Consider the following 21,091-nt stretch of genomic DNA (forward strand, 5'->3'; position numbering starts at 1 on the left):
GTAGGAGTAGGCTACTCAAAGCGCCTCCACATCTCACCTGTTGCCCCCCTCTCAACCAGTACCCACAATGCTGCCTTCTCTCCAGGTGGCCGAGTCTGCCCCTGCAAAGGTGCAGATGGAGCAGTCTGTGAAGGGGCCCTCACAGGCACCAAAACCTAGAGGACGTAGGCCCAAAGCATCTAATCGGTCAGGGCATGAACAAGAGCAACCTGCCACTACCTCTGCTGCAGCGACGGGAAGCACCACATGGAAGTAGTTGGAAACGAAAGGCGAAGATTTTGTAAGCACGAAGGGTATGCACAAGGGTGTTTGACGGTTGGTCATATTTTTTTTTATTTCTGTTTGCTTTTTGTTAAACTCACATTACATATTATTATTATTGTCACCACTACTGCCACGTCTTGGCCATTCTTGACTGGCTTCTGTAATAAGGTCCTTTCATGAGGTTCACCATGAACACCAACACTTGATGCCACCCATTGGGTCACTCTACAGTGGGTGTATGTGTAGTTGCAGGACTGTTTTGTGCAGTGGCGGTGCTGGTGTGGCCGCTGCTCTGTCCAGGTGGTGAGGACTGGACTCTTCACACTGTCTGATGTTAGGAGAACCGTTCACATATCAGTGGCTCCCTGGCCACATGAGCAGCCAGGTGAGCCGCTGCTCTGCCCATGGGTTGCTCCTGCTCCTCCTCCTCCTCCTCAATTTGGGTGGCAGATGTGGATGGGGCCTCCTCAAGTGGTACCCCTCTCTGTTGTGCCATGTTGTGCAGGGCACAATACACGACTATAATGCATCCCACTCTGTCTGGTGCGTATTGAAGCACTCCCCAGAATGATCAAGGCACCTGAAGCGCATCTTGAGCAGCCCTATAGCATGCTCAATTGTAGACCTGGTAGCGATACGGCTGTCGTTATATCGACGCCGTTGGTCGGTGATGGGGTTCCTCAGAGGTGTCATGAGCCACATGTGTAGGGGGTATCCCTTGTCCCCAAGGAGCCAGCCCTTACGGGTGTTTGGTGCGTGGGAAAGGGGCGGGATGTTGGATTCCCGGAGGATGAAGGAATCGTGGCAGCTGCCAGGGTATCTGGCGCACACATGAAGGATCATGATGAGCTGAGTGTTGATGTAGCGATATCCCTTTCTGTTGATGAACAGTCCTGACTCATGTTGAGGTGCTCGTATTGCTATATGGGTGTAATTGATTACACCCTGCACCCGTGGGAAGCCAGCCACAGAGTGGAATCCCACTGCCCTCTCCGTCGGGCTGAGGTCGTCCATGGGGAAGTTGACGTAGTGCGAGGCTCTGCGAAACAAGCCATCGATGACCTGCCTTATGCACTTGTGTGCAGACGACTGAGAGAACCCGGCAACGTCCCCGGTGGCAGCCTGGAATGATCCGGAGGCAAAGAAGTTGAGGGCAGTGGTGACTTTGACAGCGACTGGTAAGGAGATGCTACTCGGCCTAGCCGGGACAGCTCGGCATGAAGGAGGCTGCAGGTGTCTGCGACTACCTGGCGACTGACTCTGAGTGTCCGTATGCACTGTTCCTCAGAGAGGTCCAGGAAGCTGAGCCTCGGTCTGTAGACCCTGTGGCGAGGGTAGTGCCTCCTCTGACGTCGCTCTCTCTGTTGTTGCCCTCCGTGCTCTTGTGTAGGTGCCTGTGGCACAGCACGGTGTTGTGCAGTTCCACGTGGCGGAGGTGGACGCCGTGCCTGGTGAGGCCGGTGATGTTGCTCGTCCTCGGATGAAGTGATGAATGCAGCTTTGGCGCCCCCCATCCTGATGGAGTGAGTTTGAGGGGGTCCGCAAAGTAGTTAAATATGTTTGCATAGCAGAGTTTTGGGTGGAAAGTAAGAATTTTAAGTGAAAACACAAAGGTCTTGCAGCCAAAACTTTGTCTGAAGTGACAGAGTGCCCTGCTGCAATAAATGACGTTTTCTCCCCATCTGTCAAGTAAGCATTTGCATCTCCCACTGGCTGCTGGCTGAAACACGTCTGTTGCAACAGGGAGTGTTTCCCACAGCACGGGAAACACGCTGAGAATGCTTCAAAATTGCACCCCTGCCAAAATATCTAGTCAATCAAGTTGTTCAAGTGCCTCAACTATCGGAGAAACTATGCAAATTATCATCCCGTCGGCTTTATTTGGGACTCCCGCATTCAGGAGACGCGCGCACCTGGACGTGTCACTGGGGAACACGGAAGTCAGCAGGTTGGAGCTGGGCTCCGAACCCGCTCAGCATTTTAGCGCTTTTCGGAGCCCCCCCCACCCCTGGCCCTGTCACCCGAAAATCGGCCCCCATCTGTTGATGGGTAGAAGACTCACCCAGCACCTTTATAACTGTGGGTGATGTCTGGTATGACTAGGTTTTTCATTTCCCAATCATATTGCAGAATTAGGAACCACACCTGACTGTTGGTTGATCCACAATGGGTAGTGACGGTAAAATTAAAAATACACCATTGGCTGTTAGGCCAAATAACTCGAGAGCAGCAATAAAAAGCTCCATGACCTTAAGTGCAAGCTCTTTAAAACTTATTTTAAAATACATTTTAGCAGTTACCACAAATGTTCCGCCTGTGGCTGCACAAGGAGTATTTTTCACATCGCAACGTTATATTTCTGTAAGACACCATTAGTCCATGTTTTACACATGATATATCCTATAAGAAATAGGAATGAGCATCTTTACAAAATCTATGACCTATGAAGATCTATCTCAGAAGTGCACCTTTTACAGCCAGTCAGAAATAAGAATTACATTGAATTACATTGAAACTACAGCAAAGAAACTGGCCATTCGGCCCAACTGGTCTATGCCGCCGTTTAAGCTCCACACTACCCTCCCTACTTCATCTAACCCTATCAGGATACCCTTCTATTCCTTTCTCCCTCATGTGCTTATTTAGCTTCCCCTTAAATGCATCTATGCTATTTGCCTCAACTACTCCTGTGGCAGCGCGTTCCGCATTCTTACCACTCTTTGAGTAAAGAAGTTTCTGCTGAATTCCCTATTGGATTTATTGGGTAATGCGCCCAGTGAAATTGGGGTGCTCCGCACACAATCGCAGCTTGATTGAAGGTACTTACCTTTGCTTCCGGGTTTCATGCTGGAAAGCTGCGCAGCGGGTGGACTGCGCAGGCGCATCACAGGCTGTCAGCTGGAGGAGTCCTATTTAAAGGGGCAGTCCTCCACTGACTGATGCTGCACAAAATAGGCAAAATTACAGCATGGAGCAGCCCAGGGGCAAGGCTGCTCCCAGGTTTAATGATGCCTCACTCCAGGTCTTATTGGATGGGGTGAGGAGAAGAGGGAGGACAGAGATCTTCTCCCCAGCGGGCGGGAGGAAGTGGCCTGTCTCTGCCACCACGGAGGCCTGGCTCGAGGTGGCAGAGGAGGTCACCTGAACCACCAACATATCGCCCACCTGCATACAGTGCAGGAGGCGCTCCAATGACCTAAGTAGGTCAGCCGAAGTGAGTACACTTACTCTTTCCCCTACACTCCGTCTGCCACATCACCGCCCCCACCCCACATCTCTTTCTACACTGCCAACACTACTCTGTCACATCACTCCTCACACCCACTCAAAGCTCATCCTCATCTTACCTGCACTTACTCACCTTGCCAGTACTCATCCCGCCACTACCACTCAACCCAATCCTCATACAATCTCATGGCTCTATCCCATACTCACCCTCTCATGCATCTCTTTCACAGTCAGCCTCACTCAACCTGCCACTGCCTGTGCTGCAGCCACAGGGCATGCATCAGATATGTGCAGTAGGAAGCTTAAGGCAAACATGTCGCGAGCATGAAGGGGATGCACAAGGGTGTTTGAGGGTTTGTCATAGTTTTTACTTATATTTAATTTTTGAGCAACTCACATCACATATTATATTGTCACCACTACTGCCATGTCTTTGCGAATCTTGTCTGGTTTGTGCAATAATGCCCTTTCCTGAGGATCACAATGAAGACCCACAACTGATGCCACTCATTGTGTCACTGCAGAGTGGGTGTAGGTGTATTTGCAGGGCTCTTTTGTGCAAACGACTGAGAGACGTCGGCGATGTCCCCGGTGGCACCCTGGAAGGATGCAAAGGAGAAGTTGTTGAGGGCAGTGGTGACTTTGACAGCAACAGGTAAGAAGATGATGCCAGGGCCAGCCGGGAGCAGGTCGGCATGAAGGAGGCTGCAGATGTCCACAACTACATGTCGAGTGACTCTGAGCCTCCATATGCACTGCTGCTCAGAGAGGTCCAGGAAGCTGAACCTCGGTCTGTGGACCCTGTGGCGAGGGTAGTGCCCTCTGCGACGCATCTCTCTCTGCGGTTGCCCTCCCTCCTGCTGTGCAGGTGGATGTGTCACAGCACTGTGTTGTGGAGCTCACGTGTCAGAGGTGGACGGCGTGGCCGGTGAGGCTGGTGATGCTGTTCGTCCTCCGAGGTCATGACTGCAGCTACGGCAGCCCCCATCCGGAAGATGTACGTTCGAGGGGTAGGTAAATGTGTCTGGACCCCGGGGTAAGTGTGCAAGTTGGTGAATTTTGTTGTTAGGAGGAGGGTGGTGGAGGCCAAACTTTGTCCAAAGTGACAGAGTGGCCTCCTACAATGAGTGAGGGTCTCCCCCCCCACCTGTCAAATGGACCTTTGCGGCTGCCACAGGCTGATGGCTGCAATTCGTCCATTTCAACTGGGAGTGTTTCCCCCAGTACGGTAAACAGTCTCAGTTGTTTGGAAAATCCCACCCCTCATGTTAATCAGGTCTGTAAACGACCTGAAGTACCTAAATAATTACCTTAAGTGGCATCCTTCCGGCTGCGCGCGCATCTAAGTGCGTCACTGGGGAACCCGTATTAACTTTGTATTAACTACACTCCACCACCCCCCCCCCCACCATTTTAGTGTCATCCACAAATTTTGAAATTGTACTTCTGATTCTAAAGTCCAAATTGTTAATGTAAATTGTGAACAACAGTGGTCCCAGCACCGATCCCTGTGGAACACCACTTCCTACCTTTTGCCATTCTGAATAGCTACCCATAACCACAACTCTCTATTATATGTTTTGTAGCAAGCTTGCTATCCATTCTGCTACCTGTCCCCTGACTCCACATGCTCTGACCTTAGCCATGAGTCTACAATGTGGTACCTTATCAAAGGCCTTTTGAAAATCCAAATATATTACCTCTACTACATTACCCTTGTCTACTTTTTCTGTTACTTCTTCAAAGAATTCAATAAGGTTTGTCAAGCATGACCTTCCCTTCTGAAATCCGTGCTGATTTTCTTCATTATATTTTCATTTTCTGGGTGTCTTTCCATTACATCTTTGAGTAAAGATTCCATTATCTATCCTACCACCGACGTTAAGCTAACTAGTCTATAGTTCCCTGGACTTGTTCTATCTCCCTTTTTAAATATAGGAATAACATTAGCTGTCTCCCAGTCCTCTGACGCTATTCCCTTTTCTAATGAATTTTTATATATATGTAATAGTGCCTCTGCTATCTCCTCCCTAACTTCTTTTAATATTCACCGGACATCTGCAATCCACCCAGATCAGGGGTTTTATTCTCCCTAAGTTTGATTAGTTTATTACTTCCCCCTTTCTATCTTAAATGTTTTATTATCTTTTTCGATCTCTTCTTCTAATGTCCTGCCCACCTTGTTAGCCTCCGTATTTACCAGGGAGACTAAGTAACTATCCATATTTCTGCCATTTCGCTGTCATTACCTGTGAGTTTATCTTGTCCATCCCTTAGTGGCCCTATCCCTATTCTGATTTTTCTTTCGTTCTTTATGTGTCTGTAGAATACTTTACTGTTTCTTTTTATATTCCTTGATCATTTAATCTTGTAATTCCTCTTTGTCTTCCTAATTGTTTTATTGACTTCTTTCCTAATCTTTACACATTTCCTTTTGTCATCCTCTCCTTTATTGTCAATGTACTTAGAGTATGCCTTTTTCTTTAGTTTCAATTTTACCCTTATCTCTTTATTCATCCATGGTGTTTCATTATTGGCTAGTTTCTCCTTGCTTTTTAGATATTTCTCCTGAACTCTATTGATCACCGTTTTAAATATGTTGTTCTATTTCTTTGTCTGTCAAATTTTTTTTCCAGTTTACCTACCCTAGTTCCATTCTCATCCCCTCAAAATGATCATTTATCCAATCTATTACTTTGGTCTTTGTCTTACTTATGACTTTCTCAATCATTATTTTAAACATTAATATGTTGTGATCGCTATTAACTAGATGTTCTCCTACACTTACTTCGCTCATCTGTTCTGGTTCATTTCCCATTACTAGATCCAGCAGTGATTCCTCTCTTGTTGGGCTTCTCACATACTGGGTAAGAAAGGAGTCACGTCCACACTCTCAAAACTCCATTCCTTTTTCCCCTTTCCCACATCTTCTTGCCAGTTTATTTGGGGGTAGTTGAAATCTCCCACCATTATTATTAGATGGTTTTTACTCATTTCATAGATTTGTCTACATATTTCTTCCTCCGCTTCCCTTCCCCTATTAGGTGGTCTGTAGAATATACCTATTAACGTGATCGATCCCTTCCTATCATTTGTTTCAATCCATATGGATTCTGTTTCTATCTTAATGTTACTTACGTCCCTTTTTTCTATTGCCATTATGGTGTCTCTAATTAGTACAGCTACCCCACGCCCTTCTTCCTTCCCCATCCTTTCTAAATACATCATATATCCTGCAATATGTAATTGCCAGTCCTGTTCCTTATGTAACCATGTTTCAGTTATCCCTACCACATCTGGCTCCTCGCTATGAATTATTGCCTCCAGTTCCCTTGTTTTGTTTCGGATGCTGTGCACATTGCTGTACAGGCAATTTAATTTGTTTTTAGTCATTGTTCCCCTCCCTTTGTCTTTAACAGTCATTTTGTACTCATGTTCTATAACTATGTTTGTTCCCTGACCGTTTATGTTACCTTGTTCCTTAACTTGGTCTGACCTTTACTGATCTAGAGGCATCAATTGGTCTGGGGAGAAAGTGATTGTATGCTTCTCTTTGAGTATGGTAATATCTCTGTGACACCACTGCTTTCCTATAACAAGAGTATTAGAACCCCAGTCCTATGAAACTTTAAAATTCTGACAATACGACAGCTGTAACATTATAAAAGCTATGATGTGGAGATGCCGGTGATGGACTGGGGTTGACAATTGTAAAGAATCTTACAACACCAGGTTATAAAATTGTTGGACTATAACCTGGTGTTGTAAGATTCTTTACAATTATAAAAGCTATAAGTAATTCATTTTTATGTTTCTTGTCTCTAAAAAAAAAGGAATCAGTAGATTGCAAAACCTCAGTTATGGGATATTGGTTTTGTTCACACAGAAAGTGGTTGCACAGAATGGTATCAATCTTTTGATTTGAGCGACTAATCAAACAAAACTGCTATGTGATCCTTCATCCTTAAAACATACAACACAAATCATATTGCTCAAAGTTGCCCCTTCACTTGTTGCACCTGACTTCTAATTTGAAAATATGTATATTCTCTTAATCTCGGTCAGCTGAATCCCACCACAAAAATAATGAAATCATCAGCACTTTACTTTAAAAATCCTGTCATAAAACTGAAAGTACTTTGAATCTACTGTATTCATTCTGGGCCAACCCCTCTCTCTATCACTAAAGTCTGTGTTCTGGGGACGTGGGATGGAAGGGAATAGCTAAGTTATTGCATTTTGTAGAGTAAGTAAGATTAGGGACATTTTTCTCTCTCTTGGGAATTTCCCCTCCCTCTAACTTCCCTGCTGCCTCCCCAACTGTGTGTAACAGCATTCACATGCTCAAGCATGCAGGATTTTGAGATCTCGTGAGGCCTGGAAATCTCACTATGGGAATGGGCACCAATATACGAGAACAAAGAAAAGACACAAGCTTGCAAAGATATAAGTGAGATTTCTCCTTGAAGGTACAAGAACAGGAATGGAGCAACACAGATAAAAGCAAGTGGAGATTTCCCACCTAAGTAGCAAGTAAGAGAGTTAAGGAATCTCTGCAGCTTGGACAAGATGGCCCAAATATAATTAAACTGATCTAAATGAATTTCTAAATAGTGGAGATGTTGCAGATGATTACAATGATGTCACAAGTATTGCTATAATGGTGCCTTATTATTTCATTTTTGACAAGCAACAGGAGTTGGAGTGCAATAAGCATCTTCCTGCATTTGAGGAGAACTATAGGAGTACAAGTTGTTACTTTCTTTACATCCCAATGTTTTTTGTATTAAAATGTTGTGTTATTGATATTATCTTCAATAATATTGTAAATCAGCCTACAGACCATTATTATTCATATTGTTATCTCATTCAGCTATGGCACCTGCATACATATAGGCCTGCTGTATTAGGCTCACTGAGCATTACCTTCTGATGGTTCAAAAATCAAGAGTTATTTGTGACACATAACAACTAATTTATTTTAATATTTAATATATTATATACATCATTCCAGAATAAATCATTCTGAGTCACGGTACACTTTAAAATGCTGGAAATGCACCAGAAACATGCAAAAATCAAAATTATTTGGAGGGGAGCCAGACCTCCTAAGAAGTAAATTTTGCAAGAGTTCACCCCTCCCTTCAAAAAGTTTTAAATCTACCACTACAAAAAGATTTTGTGTACTACACAATTTTTTTTGCTATAACATCCCCAATGGAATTCTAGTACATCTGCAGCTTGAGTCTTAACAAGTTCATGTCCCATTACACCTCAATGTCATTACTTCCTTTTGTATAACATGTGAGATCACAGAATTTCAGTTTTCACAGAAAAACAAATTGAATTGTGATATCAAAGCCAAATAAAGATCCTGAATATAATAAAAAGGAATTTAATTTATTCAGTTGCGTTAAAACAGTGGCCTTGGTCATAGGCCTTTATACAGGGTTGATTTTAAGTTGTACATTATTTGTTGAGCTGTCAACTTTTTTGGGACAATGTCAGCTAATTTGAAGCTGTTTGCCAGCTGTTCCAAATGTTGCAGGTTGATGTGATTTACACTGCCGTTGTGCCTTTAAATTAAAAAAGTATTACATCTGCCGCTGACCTCTAGAGGGAGATATGCAGCTGTTTCTTGGGTATGTTTATTTGCATATCTCTTGGTGCGAGCAACGGTGTAGAACAGATGTAAGCAGCTGAGCCGCTAGGAAATTTCTATGCAGCCTTTTAAAACAGCTGTTCAACAGCACTCTAGGTGACGAACAATTAAGTTGCAAACACTGCTTCTCTCTCATTTCTTTCTCAAATTACTTCATGAATTTCTCACCAATATTATTTTGACTGGTATGCAAATGAGCCCCATGGAGGTTTGGCAGGAAGAAACTCCTGGTCCTCCGCTGCCCGCTCCACTTATTGTTCTTCCACAGGCAGGCCCCCCGTCAACAACTAGGTTGTGCAGCACTCAACAGGCCAGTGATCCTGGAGAGCTCTGCCAGATTGTACTGCAGGACTTCCCCTGAATGATTCAGATAACGGAACCTCTGCTTTAGTCTGCCTCTATATTCTCCACGGTGACTCTGGTGGAAGCACGAACATCATTGTATCTCTGCTCCACTTCACCAGATGGTGACCGCAGTGACCCATGGCAACAACAGGTAGCCCAGGTCCTCCAGCAGCCAGCTCTTGGATTCTTGCCTTTTCTCAATCATGGAGGGAATGCAGGATTGGAGCAGGACGAACTGCCAGGGACCCTGGCACTGATGTTTTTTATATGTGGCTAGAAATTGCACTGTAGGGAAAACTGCTTACACAAATGACATGGCTGCAGATAAGACTAGTTGGTCTTAATGCGATCATGCTTTTTAAATGGCAAAAGCACTTTCAGATAACTATGTGCATAGTTATCAATTATTGAATCTGGCAGATTTGCAGCTTATTTGGCTTGAGATGGGTTCTGAGAAAAGGGCCCTGAACCTTCGAAGTCCAATTGACAACCAGTTTTGTAACCAGGAACTGTTTATTCTGAGGGTCAATATGATGGCCTTCTCTAATTCATCACTTCAGTTCTTCTGAACCAATCAAAATGCAGACTGGAGATTTCAAGTTAAGGTAGATGAAACCTCACATGTAAGTTTTGTGATGGACGTTAATCCTGATTTAGAATTATTAAGTTATCAAGATTTTGCACATTTTCTTATTTTTATATCAGAGAAGCTATAAACAACAACTTGCATTTTTATGGCTCCTTTAACATAGTAAAACGTTCCAAGGCTCTTCACAGGAGCGATTATCAAACAAAATTTGACACCGAGCCACATAAAGAGATATAAGGGTAGGTAACCAATAGCTTGGTCATAGAGGTAGGTTTTGAGGAGCGCCTTAAAGGGGGAGAGAGAGGTAGAGCGGCAGAGAGGTTTAGGGAGGTTCCAGAGCATATACCCGCCTTAACCCTATATCTTTTAATACCTTTGGTTAATATAAATAACATCCATAGACATTCCCCTCTCCACTACTTTAGTCAACTCTTCAAAAAATTCAATCAGGTTCGTCAGGCATGACCTAACCTTTACAAATCCATGCTGGCTCTCTCTGATCAACTGAAAATTTTCACGGTGTTCTATCCTTAATTAGAGACTCTAGTAATTTCTTGACAACAGATGTTAGGCTAACTGGTTTATAATTCCCTGGTTTCCCTCTCTCACCTTTCTTAAATAGCGGAGTAAAATGTGCAATTTTCCAATCTAAAAGGAACGGTTCCTGAATCGAGAGAACTTTGGAAGCTTGTAGTTCGGGCATCTGCAATGTTCTCCCCTACTTCCTTTAAAACCCTGGGATGGAAACCATCCGGTCCTAGGGATTTGTCACTCTTCTGTGCATTATTTTCTTTATTACTGTTAATTTGCTTGTGTTAATTATGGAGAGTCCCCAGCCCTCTTTCAAAATTAGTTTCCTTGGGGTGTCCAGCATGTTATCCTCTTCATCTACTATAAATACTGATGCAAAGTAATTATTTAACATGTCTGCCATTTCCTTATTTTCATTTACAATATCACCGTTATCAGTTTTTAAGGGGCCACATTGTTCTTGACCACCCTCTTTTTCCTAGTATAACTGTAAAAGTTTTTGTGTTGATTTTGCAAGTTTCTTTTCATACTCCCTTTTTGTAGCTCTTACTATCTGTTTTCTCCAAATATAGGATGACTTTCAAATTCCACAAGTTATGGAGACAATCTCTGGTTTCAATCCAAAGAACAAACTTGTAAATCAAAGACGTTTCTTTTGCCAAAAAAATACTTAATTCTTATATTCATGTTCCAGTCCTCAGTTTTATTGTGAGAAGAAATTGTCAGCTAGTAACTTCTACCAATGATGACAGGCCACTTATGCCTCTAATGGTAGACAGCAACAGAAAATCAGTACAGCAAATTTCACTTGATCACAGAATTCTTGCCTCTTGCGCATCCCCAATTTTAATCGCTTCCTTAATTGAACGCTGTGCCTTCAGCTGCCTAGGCTCTAAGCTCTGGAATTCCCTTCCTAAACCTTTCTGCCTTTCTACCTCTCTCTCCTCCTTTAAGACGCTCCTTAAAAGCTACCTCTTTGACCAAGCTTTTGGTCACCTGTCCTAATACCTCTATGTGGCTCGGTGTCAAATTTTGTTTGATAATTGCTCCTGTGAAGCACCTTTGGATGTTTTACTACGTTAAAGGCACTGTATAAATGTGAGTTGTTGTTGTTGTTATATATGACTGAATTGATTCAATTTGAGGCGAGGATCTTTTCTTGTTTATTTCAATAAAATAGCACATGCAAACAACTGGAAATGTATTTTTTTTTTAAATGGACCAGTGAGTTACTTGGAGAATGGCCAAAGGGGAAGAAGTGACAGAGACCTCTGATAATAAACAATTATGATATATTTAAATAAATGCAAAAGTGATATGAATAGGAAACTTACAGTTTTGTTGACAGTATATGCACTCCACAATGACATTAGAATGTCATGGTTGTAGCCACTTACATACAAATGTTGATGCAGGAGACACCACTCACTGTTCTCCTGCACAACTCTTGGTCGTCCATATGGTAAATGATGAGCATTTGCATCTTTCACTAAAACATACAATATACTAGGTCAGCAACATTTGTTTTATGCAATATATAAGTCACTTCTAACAGCTGCAATGCAGTCACAAGACCAGTAACCACTGATGTATACCATATTCACTTTTTAAATTACAGTCTACTATTACCAAGACCTGCCATGCCATCTAAATAAATAAGACTGCATTGGAATGGTATAAAATGTTGGCACATGGGCCTTAAACACTAGCTTGTATTTGATACTCAAACTGCATGCAATATGCAAGAACCATTTCCTTGAGGAATATCTTTTGGTACATTTAAAGAACTTTATCAAGAGGACAGAACATGCTGTAAACTGTAACAGCTAACATTAATATTCACACTTAAACGTTTCAAACTGCAGAAATGTCTCATTTTTAGTGTTCTAACCCTTCCAAAAATGCTCAAATCAGATCATTTGCATTTAGGTATAGTGATCACCATTCTTTGAACAAAGATAAAACACCACAAGGCAAATTTTTCTCTTTGGTGCTTGGGTGTAAAGAATTGTCTAGAAGGAAAGTCAGCTGGAGAGGATCACTTGCCTGTAACGGTGCTCACCCAAACTTCCTCTATCTACTTCACTCAGGCAATTATTTACGCCCAAGTGCAAAAAAGAAAACTTTGGCCCCACATATTGTATCATGAGTAAGGTAACAAACCTAACCAGAAAAATTAAAATGATGCTTGTCCCTTTAAAAGATTTCAGACCATCTCTTCCCTCGTCTAACCAGTACTTCTCAGTTCCTTTGATTATTGGAAGCATTAATAATAAAGCAGTCCAGATCTAATTTGCTTTTTAATCAAAGAAAGGGACAAGTACAAATTATTTACACATAAAAAACAATGTTCAGAAAAAGATGAGACCAATAACAGCAATAGTTTGCCAAGACAATGCCAGATTACTGTATTCAGCCAAATAAGACTAAATGAGCTCATGAAATACTAGCCTGGGACCAGTCAAGGTAAGAGGTTTGATTTGGTGCTTGGTTTCTGAAGCTCTTTTCATTAAACTACACTTCTAATGATTCCCCCATTCATCAGGGTGTGTGAGGTATGTGCCAGTTCCATACACCTACACTGTATCTCATTCAGGATGTCTTGCTCTTTGTTACCATTAGACAAATGGTGTATTATATATTTTATTATTTGCTTCTTTCTTTCTGGTTATGGTATATATAGTTTAAAACCAGGTTCAAAAAATGACCCACTCTGGAAAATACACACCAGTACAGGATTAGGGACAATGCAACTTTAAGTTGTTACAAAGTAACCAAAGATGTTTTAATATTCTAATACCTGTTAAGTTCAAAACCACTTGTGTTGTCTGTCCAGAAGCATTTCCAATATATATCTGTATAAATATGCCCTGCATAAGATATGAGTTTGGGGGCAGGGGAGGCTGCTATAACTGAGTGATAACTGAATTATTCCAGCAACTATTAGGTAGGCAGTGGCCTATCTGGATTTTTGATTAGGTGCATTTGCACAATCTAATATGGTCAGTTCTAGACCATATATCCTAACAAGCTAATTTCTGAGGCATGAACACATATGCAAGCCCTTCAGACAGAAGTGTGTATCAGCGCCACCATCCCCATCCACAAGCTGGAACAGCCTAAGCAGTATTGATGGGTAGTCTGTGGTCTAGAACACAATTGTGATGTGTGGCTTCTCCATTTAAAGCCACCGGTCAATTATTGTAGGAATCCAGATAAGTGTTTGTGCTTGTAAATACCTCAAGTCAATTAAAGGTCAATAATTTACTTGTAAATTTTAGGTTCCAGGATGAAATACCTGGCTTTGTTTCTATTTTGGAATATTATAGCTGATCTCCTTTGAGAATCAAGGCCAATTGTAGTCTTCAGGGAAACTAGGGTTAGAGGATGGGCAACATTTGAACCAGAGTGTGCAGATATACATCTGTCCCCATTTTAACATCATACCTTCTGTCCCTATTTTTATATTTCCATTATAAGTTCATATGTCCACATTTATAATGGAATCTTTCTATGTAAATCTATCACACTTATACACTCTCCTGCCAGTGGTAGCCCAACAGTGCCCCCACTGTTGGGAGGGTGTAATTACAGCATAACAAGTTTACATAGGAAGTTCCATTAAATATGGGCATAGAAATTTACAATGGGAAAAGTTGACAGGACGTGTGCACAGGCAAGTATTTTAAAGTATTATAAACTTTGTATCTCTAGCTATTTTCGATGTCTGGAGTGCAACACTAGGTGCAGGACAATTGATGCAAAATAACATTAAACCAAAATAAACATCCACCAACCCTTTCAAACCGCTTCAGGGAGCAGGAGTACCATCTCATTTGGTGACATGATACTCCTGAGCTTTTTCTGCATTGTGGAAAAGCAGTAGTGTCACTTCCATGGTGGAAGAGAAGTAACTGAAGATGGCTGTTGGGTTTGGGGCTGAGGGGAGAAAAAGCGTCTTATGTAGTGCAGGAAGAGAAACCACACAGTTCTGGGCTTGAAATCGCTTAAAAGGAAATGAGTGTCTCAGCTATTTTCTTGGTTGAATCAGCTACCTTACCCACGAAAGCAAATGTAACAAGTGGACAATACAGAGAAAACTTCATATTACAATTCATACTGCAATAACTATTCAAACACAAGGGGGTAGATTTTCGTCTTCAGCACCTGGGTGGTAATCTGAAAGGGCAGATCGCACATCCTTTGTGGAACCTGCCTGATTTTCATTCCACTGAAATCAATGGAATGAAAATCAACTGGCTTCTATAAAGGGCGGGCTATCTGCTCCACCAGATATCACCCAGGCAGTGAAGATGAAAATCTATCCCAAGTTCTCTAAGCCTGAATAAGCAACATTCAATAACTATTATACAGGAACAGTATGTGTGGCAGTTTCCTACCTTCAATTGAGGAGAGTTTTAATTCATCGCATGCATTTCCTGGCAATGATTCCTAAAATGTTAAAATATTTGTGTAAGAAGCCAACATAAGGGGCTTTGCAAGTAATTAGTCACTTGTAACCGTATTTGTAAGATAATAATTGTCATAATAATAGTTTTAATTACCAGAGAACTGCATGAACATTCCATTTGTGGAATAGCAGTTGGTGTAAATTTGGTTGAAGGACAGGAAGAAGGTGGAGATACTTCCTTGAAATGAGTAGGGGTGTAGACAGGTTTCTTTAAAAGATGATTTAGACTTCCATGAGTTCCATTGTTGGGTGCAGGAATGATCTGCAACAAATCTAATGGAACAAATGAGTAAAACTTAAAACAAGGAATATATAGGGTCTTTTACCAAAATATTAATCTGTCATTTTTCTTAAGATGCTGAGGGACCTGCAGTGTATCTCCAACATTTTCTGTTTTTATTTTGGCTTTGCATTTTTTTCTTTTTTATCTCTATCTGTAATTTTCTTTATTTTCAATAGAATTAGGTAAAATGTGATAAAAGACAAGTATGGCTTATTGCCTTAGAAGAATACAGACAATCATGAAATCAGTGACACATTAACAGCTGAATTTCCTTGTATATTACTAAAATATTGCACCAAAGAAAAATAAAAGAACAGGCAATAATGCGAGATAAAAATGGAACATTTAAGACAGCAGGACCTCCTGACCTGGAAGATATTACTAAAGAATAGAAATTAGCATACAGACAAAAAATATATACGTTGAATGGCAAATCAATGCTCCAATGGGAGACAGCTTCAGGCATGTGTAGCTTTTCCAATATCTGTATTACAATAGAAATGCAAATTTTATTATTGTTAGAATTGTAGTGGTAGATGGAAATCATAAGAAATAGGAGCAGGAGCAGGCCTCAAGAAATTCCAAATATTCATGACCCTCTGAGTGAAGAAATTCCACCTCATCTGACTCCTGAATGTCCGACCCGTTATCCTGAGACTATGTCCACTAGTTCTAGACTCTCTAGCCAGGGAAAACATCATCTCAGCATTTACCCTGTCAAGCCCTCCTAGAATTTTATATGTTTCAATGAGATCACCTCTCACTCTTCTAAACTCCAGAGAGTATAGGCCCATTCTACTCAATCTCTCCTCATAGGACAACCCTCTCATCCCAGGAATTAATCTAGTGAACCTTCGTTGTACCGCCTCTAAGGCAAGTATATCCTTCCTTAGATAAGACGACCAAAACTGCACACAGTACTCCAAGTGGGGTCTCACCAAAGCCCTGAACAATTGCAGCAAGACTTCCTTATATTCCAACCCCCTTGCAATAAAGGCCTTCCTAACTGCTTGCTGTACCGACATGCTGACTTTCTGTGTTTCGCATGTGACGGACACCCAAATCCCTCTGAACACCAACATTTAATACTTTCCCACCATTTAAAAAAAATCCAATTTTTCTATTTTTCCTACCAAAGTGAATAACCTTACATTTCCCCACATTATACTCTATCTGCCACCTTCTTGCCCACTCACTTAACCTGTCTATAGCCCCTTTACAGACTCTTTGGGCCCGATATTATCATGGCGGTGGGGGGTAGATTGGGCACGTGGGTAACACGCCCGGTGAAATCAGTCTGCTCTGCACACAATCGCAGGCTGATTGGAGCCACTTACCTGTGCTTCCGGGTTTCCCGCTGCTGATCTGCGTGGCGGGCGGACTGCGCATGCGCAGTAAGGTCTGTCAGCTGGAGGAGCTCTATTTAAAGGGGCAGTCCTCCACTGACAGATGCTGCAAGAAATAGGAAAAATTACAGCATGGAGCAGCCCAGGGGGAAGGCTGCTCCCAGGTTAATGATGCCTCACTCCAGCTCTTAATGGATGGGGTGAGGAGGAGGGGAGGACAGAGATCTTCCCCCCGGCGGGCGGGAGGAAGTGGCCTGCCTCTGCCACCAAGGCCTGGCTCGAGGTGGCAGAGGAGGTCACCTGCACCACCAACATATCGCCCACCTGCATACAGTGCAGGAGGCGCTGCAATGACCTAAGTAGGTCAGCCAAAGTGAGTACACTTACTCATTCCCCTACACTCCGTCTGCCACATCACCGCCCCCACGCCAAATCTCCTTCTGCACTGCCAACACTATTCTGACACATCACCCCTCACACCCACTCAAACCTCATCCTCATCGTACCTGCACCTACTCACCTCACCAGTACTCATCCCGCCACTACCACTCAACCCAATCCTCATACAATCTCATGGCTCTATCTCATACGCACCCTCTCATGCATCTCTTTCACAGTCATCCTCACTCAACCTGCCACTACCTGTGCTGCAGCCACAAGGCATGCATCACATATGTGCAGTAGGAAGCGTAAGGCAAACGTGTCGTGAGCATGAAGGGGATGCACAAGGGTGTTTGATGGTTTGTCATGGTTTTTACTTATATTTAATTTCTGATCAACTCACATTACATATTATTTGTCACCACAACTGCCACGTCTTTGCGAATCTTGTCTGGTTTGTGCAATAATGCCCTTTCCTGAGGATCACAATGAAGACACACAACTGATGCCACCCATTGTGTCACTGCAGAGTGGGTATAGGTGTATTTGCAGGGTTCTTTTGTGCAGACGACTGAGAGACGTTGGCGATGTCCCCGGTGGCACCCTGGAAGGATGCAAAGAAGTTGTTGAGGGCAGTGGTGACTTTGACAGCGACAGGTAAGAAGATGGTGCTCGGGCCAGCCGGGAGCAGTTCGGCATGAAGGAGGCTGCAGATGTCCACGACTACATGTCGAGTGACTCTGAGCCTCCGTGTGCACTGCTGCCCAGAGAGGTCCAGGAAGCTGAACCTCGGACTGCAGACCCTGTGGTGAGGGTAGTGCCCTCTGCGATGCATCTCTCTCTGCCGTTGCCCTCCCTCCTGCTGTGCAGGTGGATGTGTCACAATACTGTGTTGTGGAGCTCCACATGTCAGAGGTAGACGGCGTGGCCGGCGAGGCTGGTGATGCTGTTCGTCCTCTGAGGAGGTCATGACTGCAGCTATGGCGGCCCCCATCCGGAAGATGTACGTTTGAGGGGGTCCGCAAGATAGGTAAATGTGTCTGTACAACTGGGTAAGTGTGCAAGTTGGTGAATTTTGTTGTTAGGAGGAGGGTGGTGGAGGCCAAACTTTGTCCAAAGTGACAGAGTGGCCTCTTGCAATGAGTGAGGGTCTCCCCCCCCCCCACCCCCCACCTGTCAAATGGACCTTTGCAGCTGCCACAGGCTGATGGCTGCAACACGTCCATTTCAACTGGGAGTGTTTCCCCCAGTACGGTTGCAAAATCCCATCCGTGCTGAAATATCAGGTCAATCAGGTCTGTAAACAGCCTGAAGCACCTGTTCAAGTACTTTAAGTGGCACCCCGCCGGCTTTAATTGGCGGCAGGAATCCCACATGCGGGGGCTGTGTGCTCACGTGAGTGCGTCAGTGGGGAACCCAGAAATGGGGTGGTTGGAGCCGAGCTCCAGACCTGCCCCGGGAATCTCCGATTTTCGCAGCCCCCCCTCCACGAACGCACCCGATCGCGGGTGCGAAAATCGAGCCCTTTGTGTCCTCCTCACAGCTTACTTTCCCACCTAGCTTTGTATCGTCAGCAAACTTGGATACATTACACTTGGCCCCTTCATCTAAGTCATTAATATAAAATCCCACTTCTCTTTTGAAGCACACATCTTCCAGATCAACAGGCTCCGCTGTCTTAAATGTTCCATTTTTATCCAGCATTATTGCCTGTTCTATTATCCTTATTTGGTGCAATATCTTAGTAATACACAAAGAAATTCTACTGATTTCATGATTGCCTGTATTGTTCCAAGGTTGTAAACCATACTTGTCTTTTATCACATTTTACCTAGAAGTCCTCACACCATAGATCAGCAGCACGCAGACCTTGCTACCACTAAATCCTTCTCACAACTATCAGCCACAGCTGCAGATTATCCAAAGCCACTCATCCAGTTGTTTCTAATTATGCATTCCCTATAAACACAATTACAAGCCAAGTTAGCTACTTTCCAAATGGCATTAAATCATGCTCAAAACTTTGAAAATAACTCCCAATGGTCCCCTTGTCTGGAAATGTAATTTGCACAATTTTTTTTGATTGAAATACATACAATATCAGCAATGAAATTGTACTGCATTGGACAGTCCCTTTGTACATAACCACGTTTTCCCCTAACGAATGTCGTGATGAGAGGCATGAGGCCTGGACTAATGATCCAGAGAACGCAAGTTCAAATCCCACCATGGCAGTTTTAGAATTTGAATTTCAGTTTTAAAAATCTGGAAATAAAAAGCTGATATCAGTCAAAGTGATCATGAAGCTGTCAAATTGACTAAAAACATTTGTTCCTGGGCTGCGGGCGACACTGGCAAGGCCACATTTATTGCCCATCACTGGCCACCCTGAGAAGGTGTTGATGAGCATTTTCCTTGAACTACTGCATAACATGCTGTGATGGCACTCTCGATAGTACTAGGCAATTAATTCCAGGACAATGACCCAGTGACAATGAAGGAACAACAATACATGTCGAACTCAGAATGGTGTGTGTCTTGGAGGGGAACTGGGAGGCGATGGTGTTCCATAAGATTGCTGCTTTTCAGTGGTAAAGATCAAAGGAGAGGAAAGTGCTGTCAAAGTAAACTTGGTGAGTTGCTGCTGTGCATCCTGTAGATCATACATATTGCAGCCACAGTGCACTGGTGGTGGAGGAGATGGATATTGAATCCAGTGGAACAGAGTCGGTCAAGCAAATTACTCTGTCCTGGATGATGTAGGACCTCTAGTGTTGTTGCTGCTGCACCAATCCAGACAAGTGGTGAGTTTTCCATCACCCTCCTGGCTTGAGCCTTGTAGACGGCTTTGAGGGGTCAGGAGATGAGCCATTCATCACAGAAATACCTAGCTTCTATCCTGCTCTTATAGCCATGGATGGTCCAGTTACCCTTCTGATCAAGGGTGACCGACAAGATGTTGATGGTGGAGGATTTGGCAGTAGGCAACAGGAGATGGATGGGCTTTCCCCGGCTCAAGAAGGTCATTATCGGGCACTTGTCAGCCTAAGCCTGGGTGTTATCCAAGTCCTGCTGTAGGCTGGCATGGGCTGTTTCATTATCAGGGGAATTGTGAATGGAGTTGAACACTTGGAATCATCAGCAAACAGCCTGACCTTAGGATGGAAGGAACGTCATTAATGAAGCAAATGAAAATGGTTGGGCTGAAGATACTCCCCTGAGGAACTCGTGCAGCAATATCCTGGGGCTGTGATGACAACAACAACCATCTTGCTTTGTGTCAGGTATGATTTCTGCTGTTGAAGTGTTTTCCCTTTGTCTCTTGACCTCCCCACCCACCGTCACCCCAGTTTTGCTAAGGCTCCTTGGTACCAAACTCTGTCAAATGCTGCCTTGATGTTGAGGGCAGCTACTTTCACTTCTGTGACATTTAGCTCCTGCAGCCATATCTGGATCAATGCTGAAATGAAGTCTGGAGCCAAGTGATTCCAGCAGAACCTGAACTGAGTAGGTTATTGATGAGTAGATGTTGCTTGATGGGACTATTGATGACTCCTTCCATCACTTTACTGGTGATTGGGAGGAAGCTATTAGGATTGTAATTGGCTGGGTTACATTTATTTTGTTTTTTGAGGATAGGGCAATCTTCCATATTCTTGGATAGGTATGGTAGCCTGGTGGATATACTACAATAGAAACAGAGTTTGTGAGTTCAAATCCCAGCATGGCAAATTGTTAAATTGAATTTAATTAATCTGCTAATTTATGGTCTGGCAGCAAAAAATAATCATGAAAATTTCCAGATTGTTGTGAATACCCAACTTGTTCACTAATGTCCTCCTGACAAGGGTATGTCACCCCTACCTGGAAAGGGCCTACACATGACTCCAGTCCCACACTACATAGCTGGCTCTTAATTCCCTCTGAATTGGCTTCACAAGTCACTCAGTCGTGAATAATTGCTACAAAGTTCAAAACAAAAGAAAAACTT

General features: G+C 43.2%; 1 protein-coding gene across 1 annotated transcript in view; it reads right to left on the reverse strand.

Annotated features, from left to right (window-relative positions):
* Positions 1-21,091, reverse strand: part of LOC137321828 (venom phosphodiesterase 2-like) — a 138,777-nt gene that overhangs the window by 13,359 nt on the left and 104,327 nt on the right. Inside the window, exons 17-19 of the mRNA XM_067984532.1 lie at positions 15,185-15,363; positions 15,020-15,071; positions 11,954-12,108 (exon numbers count right to left, since the gene is read on the reverse strand). Coding sequence (XP_067840633.1) covers positions 11,954-12,108; positions 15,020-15,071; positions 15,185-15,363 — 386 coding nt within the window. The remainder of the gene's footprint in view (positions 1-11,953; positions 12,109-15,019; positions 15,072-15,184; positions 15,364-21,091) is intronic.

The sequence above is a fragment of the Heptranchias perlo genome, chromosome 5 (assembly GCF_035084215.1).
Source record: "Heptranchias perlo isolate sHepPer1 chromosome 5, sHepPer1.hap1, whole genome shotgun sequence".
Taxonomy (NCBI): Eukaryota; Metazoa; Chordata; class Chondrichthyes; order Hexanchiformes; family Hexanchidae; genus Heptranchias; species Heptranchias perlo.